Consider the following 19,237-nt stretch of genomic DNA (forward strand, 5'->3'; position numbering starts at 1 on the left):
TGGGTCTTTTTGCTTTAGTCTTTATGCTTTTGGCTGTTGTGTCCTTCTGTTCCTGAGTCTCTCTTGCCGTTGTTTGCTAGCTGTAGTATGTTGTGGTCATTTTTCAATGGCTGTTGGCAGTCCTGAAAGCAGGTGCTGAAGCTGAGTCAGACTCGTGTAACTGAAGCTCAATCTCTGGGAACAGCAGTATATTATTGAGGTGTAACCCCCAGCGTAAGGCTGTTTCCTTAGGGGAGGGGGGGCAGTTGGGAATATGGCAGTGAAACTGTGCCCATTGTAGCTGGCCTGGCAGTGGGCCATATACAGGTTAGCGTGTGAATTATCTCCTTGAGTCTGTTGATATCTGATCTAGAATCAGATTGCTAATGCTCTTATTAGCTTTTTGCTTACAGTGTTGGATCTTGGTTGGTTTTTCATTGCCCGATCATGGCAGCAAATGAGCTCCTTATAGGCCCTTAACAGGTGGGATGACACCACTGTGTCAACCACTCCCCTAATTAAAAACGCTGCCACCATCATTGCTGAAATGAAAATAGCTGGTAATTTTAGATTAAGGTCTGTGTTTAATACAGGCCCGTCGCCAAGGGGGGGCATTGGGGAGCATCGTGTGCCCCCCCACCAAACTCCACTCAGACGCCGAGCTCCCCCTTCCAAAATGAATTACCAATGAAAAAATATTTAAAACCCTGGCCAGTGTTTGTGTGTTAATTTGCAATAATAATCCACCATGGATATATTTTATATTAACATAATGCGCAAGAGTGATGCCCGGAAATAAATCAATCATCTAGCAAGAATGAACATGAGTGACCTTTGAACCAGCGCGGTTGTAGCAGCATGCGGGTAGCGGGTATAATAGGCTAGCCTAAAGGTGTAAAAAAGGTTGTGACCTGTATTAATCATGGATATTAGAAAGTGGCTGAAAGACAAAGGTTCAGATAAGAAAAATGAAGGGGCTTCTGTATCATTGGAGGGACCACGGTATAGTCAAGATGCGAACATGGCAAACAAGGCTAATAATGTTAGCATGCTAGCTGGAGCACCACCATCCTCTCAGGAAGCTGCTGCTGAATCAGGGTCAAGTGCTCTTGTAAGCAGACCACCTCTTTAGCCTGGGCCTGATGATCTTGGGCAAGATAACCCTAACCAACCAACATTACAACACAAAGTGCTTGAGTGACTGGAAGGAAAAGGAGATTCCACTGTACGTCTCCTCAACTTTAGCTCTTCTACGGTGAGTGAGCCCAGATGTCCAGAAAATGCATTTAGTTTATAAGCCTTTAGTTTAGACCAGCGTTTCTCAAGCCTCTCCTGGAGGACCACTTGTCCTGCATGTTTTAGATCTCTCCCTGCTTCGACACAGCTGATTCAAATGATCAACTCGTTATGAACTCCTGAAGCTGCTTAATAACAAACTGATCATTGAATCAGCTGTGTTGGAGCAGGGAGGGATCTAAAACATGCAGGACAAGTGGTACTCCAGGAGAGGTTTGAGAAACGCTGGTTTAGACCCTTCAACAAATGTGTAACTACTTTGCAACTTATATAAGTGAAGCATGATTTAACAACGTTGTTTTGTTGTAGTTGCTGGGCTTCAAAAAAGGTCCCGTTACAGTAGCCTATAAACCATTCATTTCTGTGGTCTTTTCTCATCTCTAAATGCTTAATGCTGGTAACCCCCCCCCCCGTCCGACTGTACCAATAGCCTAGTATTAACTGCATTATGTGTGTGCGTCTGCAGTAGCTGGGCTTTAGTGTTCAAAGTGTGCCCAATGCGTAATCCGGAGAAAACCAAATGCCCCCTGTTCGGTTTGTTCTGACGAAGGGCCTGGTTTAATACCGAGTGTGTGTGTGTGTGTGTGTGTGTGTGTGTATTGAGCAGTTGCACTGCGTAAACAGGTTGTTTTTAGTATTTGCACTGTAGTGTTCTGTCTGAATTAGACAGGAATGTTGCCTGGAATTTGGGGTCTGAACTGGAAAGGCCTGGTTGATATTGCTTTGAGAAACTGACCTGGGATCAGTAGGGATCTCCTCCAGTGCACGTTGTGTGAGAGTCTGCTTTTGGTTACTGCACAGTAAGAGTCTGAGGCAGACAGCACTGGATTGCAGGTTTCATTCCTGCTGTCAGACCCTGCAGAAAATCATCACACACTTCACCAGAGTTCTGTCAGAATAACAGAACGTACTGTCTCAGCTTAAGACAGGCCGAAGACTGCAGTACGGTGCTCCAGGGCTCTCAGTCTGTCTGAAAATGAAAATGAGAGCGGTATTAAGTCTCATAAAATTTGTATGATTATTAATGAAGTTGTAATGGCTCTGAGAATGTGCCTCTCTCCAGCGACCGTGCCCTGAGCCACAGCTTTCTAGAAGGAAACCAGATTAACCACCTGATGCAGCACCTGAGCACCTGAGGTCCATGGGAATTGAGACTCTGCAGCCCTGACCACACCCATCAGCGAGACTGCACAGAGACTGCACAGAGACTGCACACAGACTGCACACAGACTGCACACAGACTGCACAGAGACTGCACACAGACTGCACACAGACTGCACAGAGACTGCACATCTGCACACAGACTGCACAGAGACTGCACACAGACTGCACACAGACTGCACACAGACTGCACAGAGACTGCACATCTGCACACAGACTGCACAGAGACTGCACAGAGACTGCACAGAGACTGCACACAGACTGCACACAGACTGCACACAGACTGCACATCTGCACACAGACTGCAGAGAGACTGCACAGAGACTGCACACAGACTGCACACAGACTGCACAGAGACTGCACATCTGCACACAGACTGCACACAGACTGCACAGAGACTGCACACAGACTGCACACAGACTGCACACAGACTGCACACAGACTGCACAGACTGCAGAGAGACAATTTCTAAGTAAAAATGTTGTTTATATCTCTTAAATGTGATCCTGGACCTCATAGTTAGTTTTGTAATTAAATAGCATTATTAAAGGTTTGGATCTGCAATGAGGCCATATCACATAAAATGAAAGTAATTACCCATCCTGACTGGGCAGCCTGTTAAACAGCTCTTATGTCAATATTGATCGAGGTCACCTTAGGATAAAAGTCAGCGGAAAGTTTACTCTTTAAAAGAACACGTCCCAGTTCCTGTTTCCTCACAGCAGCTTTGGAAACACACATCTCAGCATTCACAGAGCGGTCTGGAGATATGAGCGGCCCTGACCTTTCTGTAGCCAGCTTTCACATGCCTTTGCACACTGATCAGCTTGGTTATATAAGCATATTCAATGCGCGTGTGGGTGTGGTTTCACAAGAGTGTTACTGCTCCAGTGCTCAGAAGTTATGCTTATTAAGTGTATTTATTATGAGCTAAACTTTTCTCCACTGAAGTGAGGTACAGAGCATGTCCTCTGTAGCTGAAAGCTGTCCTGTGAGGGTGACAGAGCCAGAGGGTGAAAGGCTCCAATCCCAAGAAGAGCTCTATCATTCAGCACAGCAGGTAGCCTTACCTGCCTCAGCAAACAGGTGGCAGCAGTCCAAAGGGATACTGCACAGGCTGTAAACTAAAGATGTGAGGTGTTTTAGGTAGCAGGTGCTGAGTGAGCAGGTGATTATGTGACATAGACTATCAGCAGAGGGGGCCAAGCCTAACTAGAACACTGACTGCATGTTTGAGTGTTGTGTGAATGTTCCCACGATTCCCATCTGAAACAGCTTGGACATCTGTGTGCGTGAGGAGCTGGTAAACAGTGGGATTCCTCTCAGCCCAGAGAAAACAGTGCCAGGGCACAAGAGCAGACCGCTGCGACCAGCCGTCTGGAAACTGGGACCAGCGTGTCCACAGTGTGCTGTCACTAAAGAGTGAAGTAACTATCATGATGGTCTGTGATAATAACATATAATATATAATAATATATACAAAATAAAGTCACCCCAAAGCACAATGCACAGAGCACAAAATATGACAAGAACTGTGAATACTATCGTAATTAATACAAATAAAATGATTAAAATGAAGAGTTAAAGGTTTGCTCCGCTGTGGGAACAGCACCTGCTTGATCACAGCGCTGTAGCTGATGTTACGCCCGGCTCTGGTCTGATGGCTGGATTGGCAAAGCCTCCTCACGGCAGTGCTTTCAGGGTAAGTGCAGATGGTATTGATATTTGTGAGCGCTGTCTTATACAGCTAATTAGGCTCAGTGCAGATTCACACTCCTACTTCAGCTCCAGCACTCTCTGCAGAATCTCTCTCTGGAGGATTCAAATGGACTCGAATTCAGAATCTCCGTTGCAGGTTCTTCTGTTCTAGTTCTGCTTAATTGGATGTGTATCATTGTGTAGAGTGTCACCTACCCAGAGCAGCTCAGAGACCACAGTCACTCAGGCTTAACTACTCGTTGGCCTTTTTCTCACTTATATGGTTTGACAATGTCATGATAACACAATAAACCTGGATTTATTGAAACTGTACATTACAGTTTTCATTTGACTGGCAGACAGACCCGTATCCATGGTGATTTACATAGATTACATTTTTTACGTAACATTTATTGACACTATGGGATATGTTCCGAAGGGGATCAGTTCACTTTGCTCGGCACAACAGCAGGGCCCCTCCTTGGAATCAGATCGGCACTAAGTATCTGTAAATCCAGTGACTCAATTGATTTGATCCAGCGCATTATAATCCTGTTTTTTTTTTGTCTGAAAGGTATATTATATTATTAATGAATGATTGATTTTTTCCAAACACATGACAATCGGTGTGTATTTGGATTGAGAAGATCAGTTAGCTTGTTTCAATTTGATGTCACCGTACATTATGTGTTGTTTTAAATGGGGAAGCCTTTGTTGATGTTACATATTAGATCATTTTTTGTCCAAAGACAAGAGGTCCAGTGTTTTTTAGTTCATGCAGTTTTTCTCATCATTAGAGTGAGAATGTAATGTAGGACAGTCCCGTTCTCTGGTCCTTACTGGCAGCGAGTGGGAACATTTCATTCTCATATACTATGGACAAGCTTACATTAGATCTCATAATTCTGAAATACTGAGCTGTGTGTTTCTGAAATGAGGATATTATTGCACTCGGGGACGTGAGTGAGCAGCTTTAAAAGTGTTTTTAGCCACAGTCGCCATGGATACCCAAAGACACAGAGAGGAATCAAATGAACTGATTCTGTTTAAATACGAATCTCTCAGTCAGGACTGAGTCACGACTGAGCCATACAGAAGCTGCATGATGTTTTTGATCAGGACGTCATGGAGACTGCTGTGTTCCTGTTAATCTATGCCTCTCCGGTTCGTTCTCTCTCGCTGTGACGGCGATCATGCCATCGAGCGTTCAGCTCTCACAGTCACACTCTCACTCACATTTTTATGGATCAGACTCTGTTATCCAGAGCAGCTTACACAGGGTGCACCGTGATGTGGCAGCGGTCAGATGCAGGGATGCAGGGAGAGACCTGCAGGAGTTACTGCCCGCTGCAGAGACACAGCAGCCTGCAGCTGGGGTGTGTGAGCAGAAGTGGCCGAGTGTTGGCAAACAGCACTTTCACAACCTGCTTCTGCGCCGCATGGCCTTCGGCGGGGCGGGGTACTTTCAGAAATGTTGCGAAACACGGTATCTCATAAACACTCATAAACAGACCAAGCTCTGTGGTTACGATGAGTGATAGTTCCCTTTATCTGATTGGCTGTCACCTTTATTGTCTTAGTGACCCTGTTTTGCATTTCCCTTACAGTTTACATGGCATCCATGCGAAAAGCTGGGTGCTGAGGTGGTTCAGGGTGAGTGCCTGGGTCTGTCAGTCTCCAGTGTGACCCACAGGGTTCACTGACAGGCTGAGAATGCAGGCAGTGCCGGTCACTTAAACTCCACAGAGCGTGAGCTCTGAGTTTCACTTTTAACCCCACCCAGCCTGCGGTCTTCCTCTTTTCACTGCTGTTAACCACAGAACAGAGAGCCCATGACCCCATCCCCCTACTGCTGATAAACATCTGAAACACGCTGGCTTTCTGAAATCAGGCTTTAGCATTTAGCTTCGGACTTCAGTAATATCCCTAGCATGGAGTTTCAGTCTTTGCAGCTGTTCTGAACTAATTTCATCACATTACATTACTTTTTAGCAGATGCTCTTATCCAGAGTGACTTACATCAGTCACAGTTTTTTTTCATACAATGTTATCCATTTCTACAGCTGGATATTTACTGAGGCAATTGTGGGTTGAGTACCTTACCCAGGGTTACAGTCTGGGAAATTGAACCGGCAACCTTCTGGTTACGAGTCCTGCTCCTTAACCACCGTGCCACACCACCACCCCCCCATGAAAAGCAGCAGGTTTCAGGTGCCATGGGAGTTGTAATTCCTCTCTTTCCAGTGCATGACCCTTACTGTAATGTGTGTGTCGGTTATCAGAGATGCCTTCACTGTCTGTTCAATCAGACATTTTGCAGCTGGCACATATATTCAGCAGACTGTAAGGAAAGTGAACTCTTTTCTACTCTAGGCATTTAATTTTCAGCAAACTCACATGCATTCACACACCCTCACACATACACACCCACCCACACAGTCACATAACACCCATTCTCACACACACACGCACACACACACATACACACACATACACACACACACACACACACGCACACACACACATACATACACACACACACACATACACACACACACACACAGACACACACACACTCACAGAATAAGGTTAAAAACCCATTTTCCCTTTCTGTGAGCACTTTGGAGCTGTCCTTAATGAAGTCCCATGCACTGACAGGCAGTCATCTCAGGGTAATTAATCAGGCTAATGGGTGGTAATGCATTCTGCTAACAAAGCGTGTCACATCTGCAGCGTGGAGGGGGGGGGGGGGACAGCCACTACCCAGCAGAGACCCAACCGCTGTGACATGGTGTGGTTGCCACACCCCTTCTCCGTCACATGGTCAGTTCCTCCTCCTCCTCTTTCTGCTGATGTAAAGACATGGAGTGACCTGATCAGAGGGTGTCCGACACAGAGGGATGCCACACGGGTCACTCTGCTTTTGGCCCTGAACACTCCAGCTCACACACTCTCAGTTCTGCCGGGGCAGCTGAGAGGCCCGGGGGTCTGAGGTACAGGGCCACTGATCTGGTGAGTAACTGTTATGTTTTTTTTGTGCTAAATAACTGTTTTTCACCTGAGTTTCACCTGTGCCAGGAATCCAGAAGAAGAGGCTAAAGATTAGCACTGTGTATAAGAGAAGAAAGTTAGGGCATTAAGAGGAACGCTGCTGCTGGAGACCTGTGCTTCACTGGCATTTTTTCACTAAATAACTCATAAATGTGGACCGAAAAACTGTATTGAAACTTGACTCCATTTGAGTTCTGAGGTTGGCTGTTAAAGATGGTTCCCGGGTGGAGGTGATGTGTGAAGACAGAGAAACCAAAGCAGCAGAGTTTTACAAAGACAATGATAAAATCCTGAATGGAGCAACACTCCAAATAAACAGCTATTACCTTCAATGGAAGATTACATTGCAGCCAGATATAACCTCACCAATACAGAGAGGGCAGACAGTGAAATGACACTCAGTACTCTGTGTGCTCTTACAGGATATTACAGCAATGTTTAGTGAGTGTGCCGGGTCTCAGTTTGAGCAACACCAGTAACAACTCCACGACTGCTGCTAACCATCCCACAGCTGCCAGCCTGGCCTCTCCCTGCGTTATAATATCCCCTGCATGCGGTCAGGAAGCAGACGCTCAAGCCTTCTTTCCTCACGGATAGCTGATTTACGCCACTGGGATGCTTTTTGTGGTTTCTCATTTTACATACAAAGTTACTTTTCTCCTGCTTATTTCTGCTTTATCTGTAGCTATGCTGCGTAGCTCCAGCACATCTCTCTGTTCTCAGAGCAGAGCCTGGATGCTCCCTGCTGGTTTGGATAACATCATGCTCCATTCTGTGTGCTCTCTGTAGTCCCTGCAGAAATGGCCTTTTCAGCTGTGTTTAATGTTATATCTGTCATGACTAACATTTCCTGTCTATAATGCGCTCTGTGGCACTTTCTTTGTGAAAAGTGCTATATAAAGCACCGTTTAATTGGTTGTTTGAAAAGGAGAAATGTACCATTCTGTTTCCACAGGCTCCATTAAGCTCTCACAGGTTTCATTTCTGATTCTCATAAAAGAAAGCATCTCTCAAGGCTCATCTGGAGAGTAGAGAGCCAGAATCCCTCCTCATGATACCCAAAACTGTGCTATAACACAGAGGACCAATGCTGTGCTGTAACACAGAGATCCAATGCTGTGCTGTAACACAGAGATCCAATGCTGTGCTGTAACACAGAGATCCAATGCTGTGCTGTAACTCAGAGCCCCAACGCTGTGCTGTAACTCAGAGCCCCAATGCTGTGCTGTAACACAGAGATCCAATGCTGTGCTGTTACTCAGAGATCCAATGCTGTGCTGTAACTCAGACACAGAGGAGATCCAATGCTGTTCTGTAGCATCATCTAAACCTGCATCCTTCCTGCCGATGATCTGAAAAGGCTGGTTTCCCTGACAGTGATCTCTTCTGCCTGGTCTTGCTTGCGGGCATTGTGTGCCCTTGGTGTGGTTTGGGTGTGTCGGCTTATGATGTTCTCACTCAGGGACTGGCTCTGAGCTGATCATTTTTATCGGCAATGATAGCTGTCAGAGATAATCGTGATAACTGTGATCGTTTTAAAAGCGTGTGAAACGATACCACATCATACTGCAATGTCACATCTAATACTGCACTGTAATCAAATGTTACAGAAGCTGTACTCATGGCTAAAATTATTTTTTTAAAACAGCAAAATATCGCTTGGAGTATAGCAGTCCGTTTTCATGGTTTCTGAACTGGTTGATAGTCTATTATCACGTTGAACAAATTTGATTCCTTCCCGTCTCTCCTGATTGGCTGGGCTGGGTGGTGGGCAGGAACAGGGCTGTGAGGAGAGACGCAGAAATGAGGGGGTCGCGTTTTGATGGACGCACTCGATGCCCCCACCTGTGTGTCAGATGAATGCTTGGCTGCTTCGTTTTTTTCCTCTGAAGCGGTTCAGTAACTCCCTGTGACTCCACTTTGCTCTGAACACCACCTACTTTTTCTTGCTGAAGAAGTGCATTCTGGGAGGTCTAACAGTGCTCTTAAGCAACAGTATCTCACTGTAGCTCCAGAGGAAGTCCAGACCTGCCGCCTCTAAACTGTAATGGTGCGGTTGGTTTTAGTAAACAAAAATGTGGTTAAACAATCTCACTGTGAACTCCCAAATCTCACACCACCCTGAAATTCCCCCCTCTGAGGAGAGGGTGAGTCCAGTCGACGCCTAAACAAGTGGCGGTTTCATTTCACAGTGGCTGAGAAACTCAAAGCCTCCCTGAAACTCATTACCACATGTGGAAGAAAATAGTAAGTAGCAGAGTTGAGAGTTAGGCTGGTCGGGTAGCAGGTAGCAGAGCGGTTTTGGCAGTGACATCACTCCCTGAGACTTGGTTAGCGTGGCTGCGTGTGGAGTGAGCGGCAGAATGCCTGCAGCTCAGCTGGTATCACTCTGTGTGGGCTGCAGCTCGAGCTGTGAGAACAGAGGGTCAGATCTCGCTCACAGAGGTGTGGACCTTTTCCACGATCCTTACTCAAGTGCAAGAGACGTCATTAGGAAACATCTATACAGTAAGCCCCAAAATCAAAATCCTTCCACATATGTGTCCTTTGCCACTAGTTATGTAAATTACACATATGTATATTAATGTATTTTTACCTCTCCATCCCTCTCTCTCTGTCTCAATTTAATTTCTCTGCTTTCTCCCACCCACCTTCTCTCTCTCTCTCTCTCTCTCTCTCTCTCTCTCTCTCTCTCCCTCCCTCTCTCTATCTCTCTCTCTGTCTCTGCCCCCCCCCCCCATCAGCCACCACTAACTTGGACTTGGAGAGCAAGCGAGCGGGCCACTTCCGGTTGTCATGGCAACAGCATGTGAATGTGCTGGGCTTGTGGAGTAGGCCAGAGTGTGTGCGGGAGCTGCACCAGGAGGCTGAGCTCAATCTACACAGCCTGCTGCGAGGTACGGGGTGCAGGGGGGGGTACGGGAGGGTGCAGGGGGGGGTGCAGGTGGGGTACGGGAGGGTACGGGGGTGTCGGGTCCCATTCACAGGAGTCTGTGTGGAATTTGGGAGGCATCACATCCATTTTTTCATTCATCTGCTGTTTTTCCAAACTGCTGCATCTGTGTGTGTGTGTGTGTGTGTGTGTGTGTGTGTGTGGGCTCCACGTGCGTGTTGATGGCTTTGGGGGGGGGGGGGGGGGTGGCAGTGTACTATCTTTTTGCCATCAGACCTCTTTTCCTTCCTTCCTTTCTTTCTCCTGTTGAATTCATACTCAGGGCAACATTAATGGCTTCTCTGTCTGTGAAAAATATTTGTTTGTCTCATAGTCCATTTATTTTATATATGTAAAAAGTAGGTGGAAAAACTCAAAATATCTTCCAGTGTGATCTTTCTCTCTTCCTCTCTCACACACACACTCACACTCTGACCCTCTCTTCCTCTCTCACTCTCTCACTCTTTCTCTCTCCCTCTCTCTCTCTCTCTCTCCCTCTCTCTCTCGCTCTCTCTCTCCCTCTCCTCTCTCTCTTTCTCTCTCTCTTTCTTTGCTGTGCTGATTGTTGGCCATTGGCAAGGTAAAATAGGAATGCTGTGTGTATGTGGGTGTGTGTGAATGTTGTGAGAATGTTGTAATATGGTTTGCCATCTGGATGAGGCTGTTATAGACAAACCTGCTGATGTTTGATTCTAGTGATGTTAATGCATACTGTGGGTGTGTGTGCATGTGCATGCTGTTTGTGTATACTGTAGGTGAGAAGTATAGTGACACAAGAAGGAGTATAGGAGTATTGAGAGTATAGGGAATATGATGAGTATAGCTGTAGAACAGCTATACATGTGAGTATTGGAACCAGGCTGCCGCTGGCTGACATTACAGCTGGTCCTGCAGTGGGACAGCACAGGTCTTTCAGCTGGAGTTAGTGTCAGCGTGCACTGCATGAGGAGAGGAGGAGGAGGAGGAAGAGCAGGAGGAGGGGGGGTTTAAAAAGCACACAACACAGTGACAGTGTCCCCGGGAGCAGCTGTGCTCCAGCCTGTGGCTCCTAATGAAAGTCTGTCTCAGTAATGAGCCTCAGACTAGGTGCTTCACTCCTGCGTTTGGTCCCAGAGCTCCTGTCTGTCAGAGTGATCACTACGGAGACTCCGTCGGTATGAGGCCCTAACAGCGTGCTCCACGGCTCTGCACCGGGGTTTGGGGCGGGGGGGTGGGGGGTTGAGGCCTGGTACTCTGTGTGGCAATTTGGTGGTGTGTCGAGAAAAGGCCTTTTGGCGCTCAGTGGAGGTGCATCCTGAAATGTGGCACTGCACGGCATTCTGGGATCACAGAGCAAAGTCTCAGTGTTAAGCATTATACTCACAGCTGCGCTCTGAATCCCTGTTCATCACACTGAAAAGTTTCAATAGTTTTCATTAGCCCATAATTAGTGTAAAGCTCAAGTTCTTCATTCCCTGTACCTGCCCCCAAAGTTCTCGGTAAGAAGTTGATGGTAATTAAATATAATTAAGTGGGTTTCTGCTGGAGCTGTAGTGTGAAAGAGTGTGAGTCTCACCTTAGCGCAGAAGGCGTCAGAGAACTGTAGCCATGTGTATGTGCGTCCCTGCTCTGGGCTGTGGGGTACAGCCGGTATTCTCTCATTGCGGGGAAATGACAGGTACTGCATCGACAGCATGCAATTTTCACCCCATATTAACTCTCACATTATAATTATACATGTGTAAGTCTTCAGCACAAACTGGCAGTGAGGAATCTGCTCACTATGTATTATACAAATAATATTGTTTGTTATTATCATAGTTATCATTATTGTTGATCTTCTCTTAATACATGTTCCTCTCATTATGTCATTTATCTGTTTTTTTTCTCTCAAGCTTAACGTCAGAATCTCTCTGCTCTTACAGCGTTCTGCCGTTTGTTGTTACCGCTGTGAAGACTTTGCAATAAGTACAGAGAGTGAGGGATTTTTGTACTGAATGACTATGTGGGACTACATGATTATATGAGATGGGAAGAAATGTACTAAATTTACTTAACTTTATGAGATGGTAAGGAATGTGTTTGTGTCTTTTTTTGCACTGCAGAATTTGGGGAGCAGCTTTACGACCACGAAGTCCCAGAGCAGACTTTGGGACCAGCGCCGTCTCAGAGCTCAGAGGTGAGGACTGAGATCTTTGTGGTTGAGCAGTTCTATGTCTCACTGACAACACAGGAACCATGTAGTGGTAATGAAATGCAGTGCATTGTGGGTGCTTCCTGTGGGGTGGGGGTTGTTTGCAATGTTTTCATCTTTATATAATGCAGATTATCTTTTTATACTATCTGGTAGATGCTGTGTTTATGAATGGCAAATAAGACCAGCTCTAGAATGGAACAGATTTTATAATTGTTACACATAGGCTACAGTCTCAGACTTTTTAGAGTGCTGTTGAAAAACCTCCCTTGGTTTTGTGTTGTACTTTAAAGGTGTTTTAAAGTTTTCAGTGTAAATCCTGTTTTTTTCCTTGTTTCCCGACTCCTCCTCCTCCTCCTCCTCCTGCCCACGGTTTCATGCACAGGTGTGTGTTGATGAGACAGCTTCAGGTGGAATTTCGTGTGAAGACTCACCTGGCAGCACCAAAGCCCGGCCCCTGCCCGGGCCTCCTGTCCCGGAGAAGCCGCACTGGTACCTGAGACGCTACGGCCCTGCTCACCTGAGGCCCACAGGTTTCACAGGTAGGGCATCCTCACCTTTCACTCCATGCCTGCCTCTCCTTCCTGTGTCTGTCTGTACAGCACAGAGCTCCAGAGAGCGGTCTCACCTGCTGCTCACCTGTGACGCACCTGTCCCTGACTGCGTTTCTCTGCTCTTTTATCTCTCACCTTTTCAGCAGTGACACAGTGACAGCTCGTGCCCCCCCACCCAGGAATTTCTGGAATCTATAGTTTATATCTAAAATGGAGATAAAAGTGGAACTCCCATTTTAAACTGTAATACACAGAATTTCTTCTTTCTAACGCATTCTGTGCTTGGTTAGCTATGGACTGCAGTGGCAGTGTTGTATCTAACAGCTTGTTAGATTGTATCTAACAGCGGGGGCGACAGTGGCTCAGGAGATAGAGCAGTTGACTGGGGATTGGACGGCCCCTGGTTTGAATCTGGCTCGTCCTGGCAGAGTGTCGAAGTGTCCTTGAGCAAGACACTGAACCCCCAACAGCTCCCAGTGGCTAGTTGGTAAGCCTGTATATAGCAGCCTCTGCCACTGGTAAGTAGATGTGAAGCATATAACTGTAAAGTGCTTTGAGTACTCAAAATGAGTAGAAAAGCGCTATATAAATGCAGTCCATTTACCATTTAGCTTTGACAGAGATGTGCTAAGAATGATGCTAATGGTAATGTGCTAACAGTACCATGCAGCACTTTGCTGCAGTAGCACTATGCTGCTGTTCTCTCTGGCATTAATGTTTTCTGTTTTTATTACGCAATGCCCCTTCCTCTGAATGCGGTGAAATGTTTTCTCTCTTTGACACTTAAGCACAGTAAGCTGATGTGCTTAGCTGGGTGGTTCCTATTGCCACAAGCTGCCACTCTATTTCAAATCAACTTTTCTCATCTCATCTCATCAACTTTCATCTCATTCAATCTTTTTACCCTCTGTGTCACTCGTTCCTTCCTTCCTCTCCTCTTCCACCTCTTCCTCCTCCGTCCTCTCCTCCTCCTCCATGGACCATCAGCAGCGTCAACATTGTACTTCCCGGAGGAGGCCCACGGTGACGAACAGGTAGCAGTTGCCGTGACAACCCCCCACTCTTCCCTCACCAGGCAGGGACCAATGGGGTGGCACAGATGCACAGGGAGAGAAAGAGAACCTTCCTCCCTCCTCTCTCTTTCTCTCCCTCTCTCTCCCTCTCTTGCTTATTTTGTTATTTTGCATTTTTTGAACGAGGCCAGGCTGAGCAGGCAGTGAGACCCCCATCAGCTTGTTTTTGTGAGCTTGACTCAGTTATTTTCAGCACAGAGGAGAAGGTTGAAGCGTTTTGTTTGCAGAAAGTCACCAGCATCAGTGGAAATCTCTCCACGCAGAGCAAGACTGTGCAGTAGCTTCCTAGCCGATCTGAGTGGGAACATGGTCTCCCAGAAGAGTACCTCAGTAATCTGTGCGCTAAATGAAATATAGAAAGAGCACAGATCTCGTTATCAGGTTTCCTGCCTCCTGTTTGTGAAAGTGCAGCCAAAGCTGACTCTTAACTCTTAACTGTGTTTAGCTGAAAGTTAGATGGATGTGTGGATGCACTGATGTGCAGAGGGAAGGTTCAGTGGGGTAACTCCAGCCTCTGTGTCCTGCAGCTGACGGGATTCTGGCTGTGGACCTGATTCCGGGCGCCCTCGGCCCCCGGCCGTTCCCGCGGTCCCCGCTGCGGAAGGCCTGCAGCGACCTGCAGCTCGGCCTGCACCCGTCCCGAGGAGGGGGTGCGGACATGATGGAGAACGTGACGCTGGGGTGCCCCAGCTCATCCTGGAACGGCCCCCGCGGCTCCACCTTTTCCCCCGTGTGGGACGACTCCTTCAACTCCTTCCTGCTCAGCACGGCTCCCATCGCCACGGCGACGGCAGCCTCCTCCCGCCACGCCTCCCAGGGCAGCTTGGGGTCACACTCTCTCGCCTCGGTTTCCATGGAGATGATGGCCGAGCCTCACAGTAGCGCTGCCGTTGCTGCCGGCGACAGGAGGGAGTCACAGGGGGCGGACCACTCCCTCTCCACGCCCACTGACTCCGATTCGCTGTCGTCGGCGGAGCGCGCCTCCAGCAGGGCCACGCCCGCTCAGGACGGGGAGAGACACGCCCTGTCCTACCCCAGTGGCAGCTCGGAGGACGGCGCCAGCCCTCGCAGTGCGGCGGTCTCCACGGCGATGGATCTCCCAGGAGACGGGCGTCCGCGCGCCCGGTCCCGCAGCATCTCTCTCAGGAAGCCGAAGAAGAAGCCCGTCCCCCCGGTGCGCAGCGTGTCTCTGCTGAAGAACGGCCACGCCCACCGCCGGCCCAAGAGCCTGTGCATCCCGCGCGAGCAGCCCGACCTGGTGCTGAGCGCCAGCCCCGCCCTCCTGCCACACCCGGGCGGGGCAGGGGCCGCCGGCCACCACCGCTCCCTGTCCTGCTCCAGCGCTGCGCTGGGGATGGCCGCTCTCGGCAGCTCCGAATCCCTCACCTCCCCCTCCTCCTCCCGACACGACTCCCCGTCCCAGCTGTCCCCGGAGGCGGAGTCTAAACCCCGCCCCCTGAAGCCCGGCACGCTGGTGTCCCCGTCCAGCGGCTACTCCAGCCTGTCGGACACGCCCACCTCGCTGATCACCGGGCCCTCGCCGCTCGGCTGCAGGATGCGGCCCAAGATCCCGGAAAGGAAGTCATCGTTGCCGCCGGCGATGGCGCGGGAGCGGGCGGCGCGGGCCCGGCTGTCCTGCGAGCTGCCTCTGGCCTCGCACCCGGATCCGACCCCCCCCAAACCGCAGCCCAAACACAGCCGCCGGCACTCCGACTCGTCCCGGCTGAGCCAGCCCATCATGCCCCTGGTGACAGAGAGCGACCTGCGAAGCATTCGGCTGCGGAGTGTGGGGCTGCCGGAGCCCAACGACGCCGCGGAGAAACCCCCCGGCATCAGCCAGGAGCGGCCGAGCCCCGCCCCAAACGCCAACCCCAGACCCAAACCTCCCATTGCAGCCAAACCTCAGATATCCAAACGGCCCCTGAGCCTGACGATCAGTATGCCCACTCCTGCCTCTGCCCCTGTCCCTGCCCCTGGTCCCGCCCCTGACCCTTCCCCTGCCCCCGCCACCTCCTCCCCGCCCACCTCGCCCACATCGCCCACCCCCTGGCCGCTGCCTCCAGGCAGCATGTATAAAGTCATGAGGAAGCCGAAATCCAGGAAGGGTCCGGCTCCGGCGCCTCCCGACCCCGGGGCAGCTGAGGAGAGTGCTCAGCAGCAGCAGCAGGAGTCGGAACGCCAGCAGGGGGCAGGCTTCGGGGACCCGCCCCGCTCCAGCGGCTCAGAGGCGCAGGGTACGAGCCGCACCCTGCCGAGCAGAATCACCATTTCCTGCCTGGCAGAGCTGGACAGGAGGCAGAAGGTTAAGCCGCCTGTCCCCAGAAAGCCCAACATCCTCCTCCTGCCCGTCGACGGTGTCCATGGCGACGCGACCCCCGACCTGCCGCCCGACAGCGAGCCCGCGCAGGAGGGAGGGGAGCCAGGTGCCCAGCCCCACCTGGAAACACCTGCACCCAGAGCTGAGCCAGGTAAGGGAGACAGCGCAGGGAGACAGTGCAGGGAGACAGTGCAGGGAGACAGCGCAGTGCAGGGAGACAGCGCAGTGCAGGGAGACAGTGCAGTGCAGGGAGACAGTGCTGGGAGACAGCGCAGGGAGACAGTGCAGTGCAGTGAGACAGTGCAGTGCAGGGAGACAGTGCTGGGAGACAGCGCAGGGAGACAGTGCAGCGCAGGGAGACAGTGCAGTGCAGTGAGACAGTGCAGTGCAGGGAGACAGTGCAGTGCAGGGAGACAGCGCAGGGAGACAGCGCAGGGAGACAGTGCAGGGAGACAGCGCAGTGCAGCACAGGTTGCTCTGTCCTGGCTTCTCTCAGCATCATGTACAATGCAAGCACTATATTTCCTATGAGGAAAATTCCACCTGTTACCACATGATCAGTTTCTGATGCAGTGTTATTAGCAATAGAATAACCTGAGAGTGTTGAGCACAGCCCAGCAGAGAGAGTGAGTATCAGGCATGAATACGTGCAGGAATGATAACTACGTCTTTTTGGAATAATTAGCTCAGAGTGGTAACTGAGCCCACTCTGGTCACACATCTCGTTATTCTGTGTTATTTCCTGAGCAGAGGATGGCAGGGCCGAGGGGCGGAGCTCCGAACAGGAGAGGAGCACCTCGTGTGCACCGGAGGACGACGACTACGACGATGTGTTCGACAACAACTCCACCCCCCACACCACCGAGGATCTCTTCACCATCATTCACAGGTAATGCAGGCACTGCATCATTCACAGGTAATGCAGGTACTGCATCATTCACAGGTAATGTGGGTAGTGTATCTTTCACAGGTAATGCAGGTATTTCATCACTCACTGGTACTTATCAGACAAAGTGGAGTAAAAGAAATTAGCTGCTTATGGGGAATCCTTATTTAAACTGGCAAAAACAGGTTCAGGAAATTTTACAACTTAAAGGCAGATTTTTGGCATCCTCTCAGCCTCCCCTTGCTGGAATTATATAAGAAAAGCAGTTCAGTCATTAATATGCATCTGTGGGATGTAAACAAAAAAAGACAAAATATTACAGAAACAGTGAATGTGCTGAAACAGCAGCAGTCACTCACATATCGGTCAGTGCAGATTACACAGCACCGCTGCACAGTTTCAGTAGGGCAGGCAGTATTGTTTGCCCTGTCCTGATTGGGTGAGCATGTTTCCGTGAGAGACCTCTCTCCCTCCTCAGGTCTAAGCGCAGAGTGTTGGGCAGAGAGCCGCCAGACTCCTTCGGCAGCCGGCAGAGTTTGGCGTCACCGGTGAAGAGCGAGGGTGACCCGCGGGCCAGAACCCTCAGCGCCGGCAGGTCCAGCTCCCGAAACAACAACTTCCTGGCTCTGCTGCAGCGGCGGGGCAGCAAGTCCAGCCCCGGGGGGCGCGTCTCCGCCATGGAACTGCTGCGAAACACCAACCCACTGGCCCGCAGAGTCTCAGACTTCTCCCACAGCGACTGTGACTCTGACAGGGGCTCCAATCCGCCCCCTCAGCTGTGACTCGCTGCTTCCTCTCAGATCTTAGCTGCGGTTTGTTCATAGTGTTGCTTTTTTTCTGTGTTTTCTGACGGCTTTCTGTTTGTAAAGATCTCTCTTTCCCAAAGTGAGTGATTGGATGTTTTTGAATTTTAGATTTTTTTTAAAAGCCCTATTTTTACCATCATTAATCCTGTGAATAAAGGACAGGGTCGTGGCGGTAGCCATGGAGACCAGCTGCCGGCTGCTGCAGAGGTTTGGGATGTAGCCCAGGGACGCCAGCACCTGGGTGTGCAGGTGAGGATCCACACCCTGCAGGGCCAACATGACGGAGATGTAGACTGAAAGGAAACGTCTCAGCTCCACTGGAAAAGGAAAGGACATGATGGACGTGTGTCTTTGGAAGCAGGTGAAGCAGCTTAATCACAGGAAGCATCATTAATAGACTGTGCTTTTGGACGGAAAACGAGACAGTGATCTCTGTCTGACTGACTCAACTACGTTATTCATGTGTTGGAAGAAATCGACAGAGAGAGGATTCGGTCAGTGTGTAAGAGTGTAGCCAGGCCAGTGTACAATGCCAGTGTGGACTTCAAATGGCAGGGGGAGTGGCAGACCCCCAGGAAGCAGACAATGCCCCTCGGCATGCTGGGAGATGAGACTGCACAGATAGGGGAAGGGCTACAGTGGTGGTCATGTGACCGTCACGTGACAGTGATTGACAGTGAGTCATTCTGAATTTGAGAGGAGTCACATTGCTCAAATGGCTGAAGTCTTCTATCGGACTCTCAGGTGTTTTTTTTTCTCTCAGGTGTCCTTTATATTTTTGGTGTTTGTACATTCATATTTTGCTCTTTAGATATACAATGTAGATGTGTATGTACATAACAGATATATATGGGATTGTAAGCATCAGGGAGTTTTTGCTGAGCAGAGACATGACCTGGGTCAGTTCTGATCTGAGTTTCGGCTGTATGCACCAGCCAGCTGTCCTGAGGATGGCTGCAGTCCTTCTGCGCAGCTGGATGGAGTGTTTACACTGATGGACATGTCTCTGCGCAGACACTTTCATCACATTGGTCTGTTTTTTTGGGGAGAACCACTCTGAAACATGGAAGAGGAAGCCAAGGGGCAGAGAGGCAGATACCATATTTACTGAGCAGATATTCAGCTCTGTCTGCTTAACTGTGTTCGGTCTGAGAGAGCATGCTGTGCAGCTGTTGGGAATGTCCTAAACATGGAAGTATGGAGAAGGACAGGAACACAGAGCTGATTATCTGTCCAGGAAACAGAGTATCTGCTGTGAATGCCAGGTAGCTGGCCGGGGCTCGCACTGCCGGCTCCGGGGGTCAGCGGAAG

At 49.5% G+C, this 19,237-nt stretch overlaps 1 protein-coding gene across 1 annotated transcript in view; it reads left to right on the forward strand.

Annotated features, from left to right (window-relative positions):
* The window catches only part of LOC118774033 (NHS-like protein 2), a 31,252-nt gene extending 12,015 nt beyond the window's left edge, over positions 1-19,237 (forward strand). The window contains exons 2-7 of the mRNA XM_036523133.1: positions 9,930-10,082; positions 12,202-12,275; positions 12,676-12,832; positions 14,445-16,385; positions 16,985-17,123; positions 17,599-19,237. Of these exons, the coding sequence (XP_036379026.1) occupies positions 9,930-10,082; positions 12,202-12,275; positions 12,676-12,832; positions 14,445-16,385; positions 16,985-17,123; positions 17,599-17,902 (2,768 nt within the window). The 3' untranslated portion in view covers positions 17,903-19,237. The remainder of the gene's footprint in view (positions 1-9,929; positions 10,083-12,201; positions 12,276-12,675; positions 12,833-14,444; positions 16,386-16,984; positions 17,124-17,598) is intronic.

Source organism: Megalops cyprinoides, chromosome 3 (genome assembly GCF_013368585.1).
Source record: "Megalops cyprinoides isolate fMegCyp1 chromosome 3, fMegCyp1.pri, whole genome shotgun sequence".
Classification (NCBI taxonomy): domain Eukaryota; kingdom Metazoa; phylum Chordata; class Actinopteri; order Elopiformes; family Megalopidae; genus Megalops; species Megalops cyprinoides.